Source organism: Rhinopithecus bieti, unplaced genomic scaffold (assembly GCF_001698545.2).
Source record: "Rhinopithecus bieti isolate Rb0 unplaced genomic scaffold, ASM169854v2 scaffold_32047, whole genome shotgun sequence".
In the NCBI taxonomy this organism is placed as follows: Eukaryota; Metazoa; Chordata; class Mammalia; order Primates; family Cercopithecidae; genus Rhinopithecus; species Rhinopithecus bieti.
In genome coordinates this window covers 619,739-628,367 of record NW_016814042.1, presented here as the reverse complement: position 1 = coordinate 628,367, position 8,629 = coordinate 619,739, and the positions used below count along the sequence as shown (strand labels likewise).

General features: G+C 59.3%; 1 protein-coding gene across 1 annotated transcript; it reads left to right on the top strand.

Annotated features, from left to right (window-relative positions):
- Window positions 1-3,962: 3,962 nt before the first annotated feature.
- ZNF703 (zinc finger protein 703) lies at window positions 3,963-8,298 on the top strand. The gene is made up of 2 exons (XM_017849392.1): window positions 3,963-4,495; window positions 5,417-8,298. The coding sequence occupies exons 1-2, from the start codon at window positions 4,253-4,255 to the stop codon at window positions 6,941-6,943; spliced, it is 1,770 nt and encodes a 589-aa protein (XP_017704881.1). The 5' UTR covers window positions 3,963-4,252; the 3' UTR covers window positions 6,944-8,298.
- Window positions 8,299-8,629: the final 331 nt, after the last annotated feature.

Below are 8,629 nucleotides of genomic sequence, written 5' to 3'. Positions count from 1 at the left end.
AAAAAAAAAAAAAAAAAAAAAAAAAAAAAAAAAAAAAAAAAAAAAAATTTAAATGTAAATAGTTACCCAGTGAGATATTATTTCATGTTGTTGCCATTAGGGTTTGAGTGTTATGAAGAGAGAGGAGAGAGAGGCGATCATTCAGGCAATTCTGCCTCCGCAAGGACTGAAAACTACACATTAACCCCACACAACAAATCTACCCCCTCTAGGACTTAACCTGACTAGAGCATTTTTTCCTGGGTGATGTATTTTATGTAAATTGAAGTAGTGAAAAAAAATCCATACATATTCACAGTTTCCTGAAGGATTTTCTTGATGGTTTCTAGGGAGGGGTGGGCTTTTAAATTTTATTTTATTTTTTTAAGACACATTGTGGGCCAGGCGCGGTGGCTCATGCCTGTAATGCCAGCACTTTGGGAGGCTGAGGCCGGCAGACCACTTGAGGTCAGGAGTTCGAGACCAGCCTGGCCAACAGGGTGAAATCCCATCTCTACTAAAAATACAAAAGTATTAGCCGGGCATGATGGCGCATGTCTGTGATCTCAGCTACTTGGGAGGCTGAGGCAGGAGAATCGCTTGAACCCAGGAGGCGGAGGTTGCAGTGAGCCGAGATCACGCCACTACACTCCAGCCTGGGCAACAGAGCAAGGCGCCGTCTGAAAGAAAGAAAGAAAGAAAGAAAGAAAGAAAGAAAGAAAGAAAGAAAGAAAGAAAAAGACACATTGGACTGGAGGCTGGGGAGGGGTTACTTTAATTTCTGTAGAATGCAGAGACAACCTGGGCTTTTCTGCTTGGGTTCTCAGGGCTAAATCTGGTGCTGATGTGGCTGCTCCCCAGAGCAATTGCTCCTCAGACACAGATGATGCAATCAGTTGCAGCCATCATTTACCTTCAACTTCCTTTGTGCCAAGCATGAAACAGGTGACATGTGTTGTCTGCTTCTGGTCTCCCAACTCCGAGGTGGCCACGCTTCCATTTTACCCTGGAGGAAACCGAAGCTTAGGGAGGTTCACTTGCCCGGGGTCCCACAGCAGCCTGGTTCTGGGTCTGACTCCCTTCAGCTTTAACTGGGAATGATAGCAACACCTGATGTTTATTAAGCACCTGACATATGGAACTGTCAATCTTCACCACAGTGTCATGGGGGCACTCTCAGGCAGCCCTCTCCCCTGTCCCATTTTAATGGTGGCCACTCATTCCTAGGGCCATTTGAGAAGGGCCTGGATAGAGGAAGGCCCTGAGCCGTGCATCTGCCACTTTTTTGCAGGGGGAGAACCTGTGCCATATGTCCTGCACAGGGACGTCTTACTCGGGCTTTCCAACCACACCCCCCTCAATAAACACAGCCCATCTGAATACTGAGCCACATTCCCTCCCAGGTGACAAGCCATTCCTCTGAAAACTACACTTGCCTTCAGGCCCCAAGGGCCCCATTTAGTGTTCTGTATAGGTTAGCATTTCAGCTAAGTGAATGGCGAATCCCGATTGTAATAATCATCTAGTAGTGTTTTAATTAGGCCTCTGGCCTGGCTACGCATGGTTTTTCATTTTCCCTCCTACGAAGTTTGGATGAATCCAGCCAAAGAAACCCTGCTGCCCTGACCAGCAGCTCAAAGTGTGTCCCTCCTGCCTTGTATGTTTTCGGAGGTGTGTCCTACCCACTTCCCAGGAGGTGGGAGCAGGCGAATGTTGTGTGCCCCTGTCAGTAATTACCACTGGGGGCTCAGGGAGTGAGGTGTTCTTAACAGGACAGTATAGATTTACCTAGGCAAATTCCCCATCACAGCCGGCCAGCCTGTCCTTACCTCCTCTTCTCTCCCTTTCTTTCCTTCATTCACTACCTTTTCCCTTCTCTGTTAGTCTCCAAACAGAGAGTGAATATTCTATTGTCCTCTCCCTTCTCCCTGCTCTCCTTTCAGCTGCCTCCTATTCCCTCTCTGTTTTTCAAATTCCCAAATACTTCTTCCCTCTCCCCTCCCCCTTTCCTCCTGGTTTATTTCCCATTAATCATTTCTAACACACATCTGTTCAGGCCCTAGAAGGATCCCTTGGCTCCCTCTCACAGCTGGGCTGGTTACAATAATCAGGGGGTCTTTCATCTTTCACAGCCTCCTAGGTCTCCCCTCTACCAGCTCCTCCTCCTCTGCATTCCCGCAAAGGCCAGCCTCTCTGCACCCTGGCTTCCTTCTGCCCTTCTGGCTCTGCACAACAGACTCCCGAAGGCCAAATGCCTTGTGGGTGGACGCAGCCCTGCAGTGGACTTTTACAGGTGGTGTTGGCAGTGATGGCAATGGCTGCGTACAGAAGTCGGCATGAGAACCCCGCCACGATCAAATAAATGAGATCACCCCCTCCCTTTTCATTCCCGCACCCCTCTTGCTGCAATGTGGGGTCCATCTCCCAGTAAGGGTACCCCTTGCCATTCGGTGTAACATGATTTTACCAAGATTAAAATTGGGGAACACGTAATTACAGCTTGTGTAATTTCTAAGCATTCTATTTGTGCTGCCCAAAAAACAGTAGGGATCCAGGGAGGGTGCTTAGTTTCGGGTATGACTGATACTGCCTGGAAGTGGAGTCTGCTGTCTTCTCTATTGGGCAAGATACAGGATCGTGATAGCTATTTCCTTCTGTTTGAAGAGCTCCTTTGAAATCACCTCTCCCCATCTTGGGTTCTCACGTCGTCTCAAGGCGTCGGTCAGCGCGGCAGAATCGGGAATCTGCCATCCTAGAGCAATACGCCCTGAGTGACAGGCCTGACAACCGGAGTGATGAATTGGGACTGGAAAAGTGGTGCTGGGAGCCAGGCAGTGACACCAGCGCGCCTCCACTGGCCGCCGAGCGCACGGAGAAGTGGGCTCCCCAGAGGCCCGCGCCCAGAGGATCAACTTCGCCTCCGGAAAAGCGGCCGATCCGGAACTTGGATGTCAGGACTATGACTACGTAAAATCTCTGCCCAAGGCGAAGCTAGCAATGCACACTTCATCAGACAGGCGCAGGGAGTCGGGAAGGGTATTGTTATTTTTAATTAAAACTTTTTATCCCGAAATTTCCCTGGGGAAAGCTAGTGCTTTTTCCCCGGAGTGAGAAGGATGGGGGGGCGGGGGAGTTGTGCCGCCGAGCAGCGGTTAGAGAGAGATCCCCCCCTCCAGGGACACCCGCCTCGCCCGTGATCTCGGTCCCTCCTCGTAGCAGCTGGGCGCTGTACAGTGAGGAACTTTACGACCCTCAGCAGGACACGGTGAGAAGCCTGCAACACACCAGACACCAAGCCTCTAACGCAGGGCGCAGGCACAGCGCGCATAGCCTGGGGTCCCGCGCTTGGTCGCCGACCTTGTCACTCCAGAAGGGAGACAAACTTGCAGGCTTCAGAGAGGACGGGCTGAAAGTAGTTGGAGCTGCCTACGCCGCGTCCCGAGAACAGTGGGTGCCTCCGAGGCTCGGGCGCTTCCAAGTGAACACACCAAGGGGAGGCCAAGTAGGGGAAGGAGAGCAGGGCCGAGGAGGGCCTGAGCAGCTCCGGAGAAGGACCCGGGCTCCCGAGGCGAGGCCCGCCCCCAGGCGGCCTCTGGGAGAGGCTTGGACTCCAGCGTCCGGGAGCCCGGCGCCGTGCGGATCACTCCCACCCCCACCCCACCCCACCCCACCCCACCCCACCCCACCTCGACACATACGGCTGACGGGTGACAGCCCCCGCAGCATCACCGCCCGCCCCCCCATCCAGTGGTGGAGAAGGAGAGAGGAGAACGGCCGGAAAGGAGTGACGGTCGCAGAGCTCGGGTCCCGGAGAAGTCCCGTCCCAGGAGGGACCCAGGCGAGGAAGGACCAGTCGGGGGGAGGGGAGGAACCCGGAGCGCCGAGCCGAGGCGGGCGGGCGCCGCGCGGCGCGGCCCCTTTAAGGCTCTCCCCGCCCACCGACGGAGCCGGCCTCCGCCGCAGCTCTCCCGCCCTGGGGTCCCGGCGAGAGTGCGATTGGGCGGGCGCGGGCGATCCCTTTGAAGTGTGCTGCGATCGCGGCTATTTGACGTGCGGCTCGCGGAAGGCGAGGTTTTTGTGTTGCTAGCCGGGGCCAGCGGCGGTGGCGGCGGCGGCGGCGGCGGTCGGTGGGAGGAGGGGAGGCGGCGAGGAGCCAGGGAGCCGCTGCACCGCGATCGCGCTGCGGAGCGAGCCCACCCGCCGGGAGCCGGTAGCTCGCCTCCCCGGTGCTCCCCCGCCCTCCCCGCCCCCCCAGCGGCGCTGCCTCCTCCAAATGAGCGATTCGCCCGCTGGATCTAACCCAAGGACACCCGAAAGCAGCGGCAGCGGCAGCGGCGGCGGCGGGAAGAGGCCGGCGGTGCCGGCAGCGGTGTCCCTCTTGCCACCGGCGGACCCCCTGCGCCAGGCGAACCGGCTCCCGATCAGGGTCCTGAAGATGCTGAGCGCTCACACCGGTCACCTCCTGCACCCGGAGTACCTGCAGCCGCTGTCCTCCACTCCCGTCAGCCCCATTGAGGTCAGTACCCGGCCGCTGCCCCGCGGCGCCGGCCCCATTCCTCCCACCGCGGCCGGGACCCTGACCCAGCTCCCTGCGTCCCCGGGCTCGGTGCGACGCCCAAGTCTTGTCACGCCGACGGGCTGAGTGATGAGGGGCAGAAAACCGAGGGATCAGAGCCCACCAGGGCCTCCCCAGGCTTCCCCGTGGAAGGATCTCCTTCCACGCTTGCCCTTCGGAGCTCTGTGTTTTCTCTCGGATTGGATTTGCTCTGGAGTCCCCTCTGGGTCCTTTACTTTTCCTCTGGTCCCCAGTTTCCAGCCAGGAGGTGATCTCTGCTGGGCCTTCCCCGCTCCCCACGCCGGGCTGTTTTCTTTGAAGCCCTGGCTGCCCAGGTCCCACTCCGCCTCTATCCCAGCCGACGAGGGTGCACGGCGCCCGGGCGCTCCCGATCCCGGGTCTTTCTTCCTGCCTCTTCCCTGGGTGCCCTCCCCGGGAGGGAGGTGCTACGGAGAGAGCGCCAACTGCAGCCCCTCCTTTAGAATCCGCGCTCCCGGCTCCTACCCCGCTGCGCCATTGCCAGAAACCCGTCCCAAGCGAAGTTCCCCTAAACTAAAGGAATAAGTTTTTTCCTGGGCCTGGAGGAGGGGGACATTAGAGGGAAGTGGCGAGTCACAGCCCCGACTCCAGAGACGTCACCTTCTCCGGCAGGGGTCCTGGGTGAACCCCTTCCGCAGGGCCTGCGGCGCACCCCGGGACCCAGCGGCGGTGTGGGCGCAGTTCCGCCAGATGCCGCGCCTGGCCCGGCCCTCGCTCGCAGACCCTCTAACCAGGTCCGCCCCGCCCCGTGGCGCCGCCGCCCAGCTCCCCGGGCGCCCCCGCTCGCCCCGCAGGCCTCTGGGTCTCACTCCTTCTCCCTCCCCCTGCTGCTGTCTCCCACAGCTGGATGCCAAGAAGAGTCCCTTGGCGCTGCTGGCCCAGACCTGCTCGCAGATCGGCAAGCCGGACCCGCCGCCGTCCTCCAAGCTCAACTCGGTGGCGGCAGCGGCCAACGGGCTGGGAGCGGAGAAGGACCCCGGCCGCTCAGCCCCGGGCGCCGCCTCTGCGGCCGCGGCCCTGAAGCAGCTGGGGGACTCCCCGGCCGAGGACAAGTCCAGCTTCAAGCCCTACTCGAAGGGCTCCGGCGGCGGCGACTCCCGCAAAGACAGCGGCTCCTCCTCGGTGTCTTCCACCTCCTCCTCGTCCTCCTCGTCCCCGGGAGACAAGGCGGGCTTCAGGGTCCCCAGCGCCGCCTGCCCACCCTTTCCCCCGCATGGAGCGCCGGTCTCCGCGTCCTCGTCCTCGTCGTCGCCCGGTGGCTCCCGCGGCGGCTCCCCGCACCACTCTGACTGCAAGAACGGCGGCGGGGTTGGCGGCGGGGAGCTGGACAAGAAAGACCAAGAGCCCAAGCCCAGCCCGGAGCCGGCAGCCGTGAGCCGCGGCAGCGGTGGGGAGCCCGGGGCGCACGGTGGCGCTGAGTCCGGGGCCTCCGGGCGCAAGTCCGAGCCGCCCTCGGCGCTGGTGGGGGCCGGCCACGTGGCGCCGGTGTCTCCCTACAAGCCGGGCCATTCGGTGTTCCCGCTGCCGCCTTCCAGCATTGGCTACCACGGCTCCATTGTGGGTGCCTACGCCGGCTACCCGTCTCAGTTCGTGCCTGGCCTGGATCCTAGCAAGTCCGGCCTCGTGGGAGGCCAGCTGTCAGGGGGCCTAGGCCTGCCGCCCGGCAAGCCCCCCAGCTCCAGCCCGCTCACCGGGGCCTCCCCGCCCTCCTTCCTGCAGGGATTATGCCGCGACCCCTATTGCCTGGGAGGTTACCACGGCGCCTCGCACCTCGGGGGCTCCAGCTGCTCCACCTGCAGCGCGCACGACCCAGCCGGGCCCAGCCTGAAGGCGGGGGGCTACCCGCTGGTGTACCCCGGGCACCCGCTGCAGCCCGCCGCGCTCTCGTCCAGCGCCGCCCAGGCCGCGCTCCCCGGCCACCCTCTCTACACCTACGGCTTCATGCTGCAGAACGAACCGCTGCCGCACAGCTGCAACTGGGTGGCGGCCAGCGGGCCGTGCGACAAGCGCTTCGCCACCTCGGAGGAGCTGCTCAGCCACCTACGGACCCACACGGCCCTGCCGGGAGCCGAGAAACTTCTGGCCGCCTACCCCGGGGCCTCGGGCCTGGGCAGCGCCGCCGCCGCCGCCGCAGCCGCCTCCTGCCATCTGCACCTCCCCCCGCCCGCCGCCCCCGGCAGCCCCGGGTCGCTGTCCTTGCGGAGTCCACACACTTTGGGGCTAAGCCGGTACCACCCCTATGGCAAGAGCCACTTATCCACAGCGGGGGGCCTGGCCGTGCCGTCCCTCCCCACAGCCGGACCCTACTACTCGCCATACGCGCTGTATGGACAGAGACTAGCTTCAGCCTCGGCGCTGGGATACCAGTAACTACAGCTCTTTCCTCCACCCCAGCCCCCTCACCCTCCTCCCTCTCCTTCCCCCCTCCCCACTTGCCGTCGCCGCTGCAACCTCCACTACTGCTTGACCCTGCCGGGATTCCCCACCCAACCCTTCCCCACCGGACTGTGTATTTATTTACTATAATGTTAGCTTACGAGCTGGGAATATAAGTGCATTAACGGCCCACATGAGTCAGTGGTATGCAAAAAGTCTGTGTTCCCCCAAATAATAATATTAATCCCACAAATAACGACATGATCCCCGCCCCTCTTCCTTTCTGTTATTTTCTTTTTCTTAGGTGTAAGTTTTACATTTTTTATTCCTTTTCCTCTTTTTGTGGTTTTGATTGGTTTGGTTTCAGGGAGAGGAGGGAGAGTTGGGGTCTAGACGTGTTGTTTTCCCTTCCTGGGGAGTTTCTTGCATGAGTCTTAAAACTACGTTCCCCTTCTCTTTTCCCTCTTCCCCTTCATTCCCCCTTGTTTCCTTCCATTTGAGGTTCTGTTTTTGTTTTTTTGTTTTTTTGTTGTTGTTTTGTTTTGTTTCCTTTGTTGTACAAGTAACAGGAGATTTTTTTGTAACTCATTTAGGGGGTGGAGGGAGTCACCTGGGTGGCAGGGGCCCTGGAGCTCTATTGACCTGGGACACTGCTCCGGGACTCCTCCCCGGCCACCCTCCACGCATAGGGTCCTTGGTCTGGACCCTGTCCCCCAAACGTAGGGCCTTGCTCCCCTACCTTGCTCTGAGCACGGAGAGCCCTGACCCCACCAGCAGGCTCGCCCCCAGAAAGGCCCAAGTGGTCTCACAGAGCCTTGCCGTCTACCATCACCTTCCAGACTCCCGCCCCTAACACCCAGTGGCCACAGTGCGCCTGTCGGGGCACCTGGAGCGCTCACCTGGTTGAATTCAAAGTCCCAGAAGGCCCTGCTGGCGTGAAGCCGGCCCCTTACATTTTGCGAAGTGCTTTATAGTCCTTGTTTTTCTCTCCCTCGTGGGGGCAACGACCCCACCCCTGGCGGTAGGGGTGGGGTGGGTGACTCTCACTAGATCCCTCCAAAGCAGACCGGTGGCGATGTCAGCGGACATCACGAGCTCGTTAGCTGCGTTCGGGGAAGCTTGGGGCGTCAGGGAGCGCTCGGATCATGGCAGCCCCCGCCCTCTCCTAGGCCTGGCCCGGCAAAGCACCCCAGAGTAGACCCCGCAACGACTGGGGTCTTCTCCCCACTCCTCCCTCCTTCTGGTCTGATGCGGCAGCGCGGGGGCTGCGGGGCCTGTTTGAGATGAACAGAGCTCTCCCTTGGTAAGACTTATTTTGTTAATAAATGGAATACTTGGCTATATTCACACCGTGGTGTGCTTCTCTCTTGCCTCGCCCACACTCTTACTTCCAGACACCTAAGCAGATGCCCTTTTTTTTTTTTTTTTTCTTGTTTAAAATGCCTTATGGTCTCCTTCTATGATTTCCGTTCAAGGACGAGTTTAATGCCTTTCCTCAAGAAATGGCGGAGAAAAAAACAAAACTTCTGCCAACGCATTACAAATAACATAAAACCACCTTTTAATTTTTTTCCCCCAGTTGGTTATGTAGCTCCTAGCCTCACTTCAAAGGCCTTGACATTTCCTGGGGCCAGGGTGGAGGGCATGTGTAAAAGTGGATTTTCCTCTGGGCCCAGATGC

Coding starts and splice junctions, on each gene's coding strand:
- ZNF703 (XM_017849392.1), top strand. CDS start 4,253: ATGAGCGATTCGCCCGCTGGATCTAACCCAAGGACACCCGAAAGCAGC. Junction 4,496..5,416: donor CTCCCGTCAGCCCCATTGAG/GTCAGTACCCGG, acceptor TGTCTCCCACAG/CTGGATGCCAAGAAGAGTCC.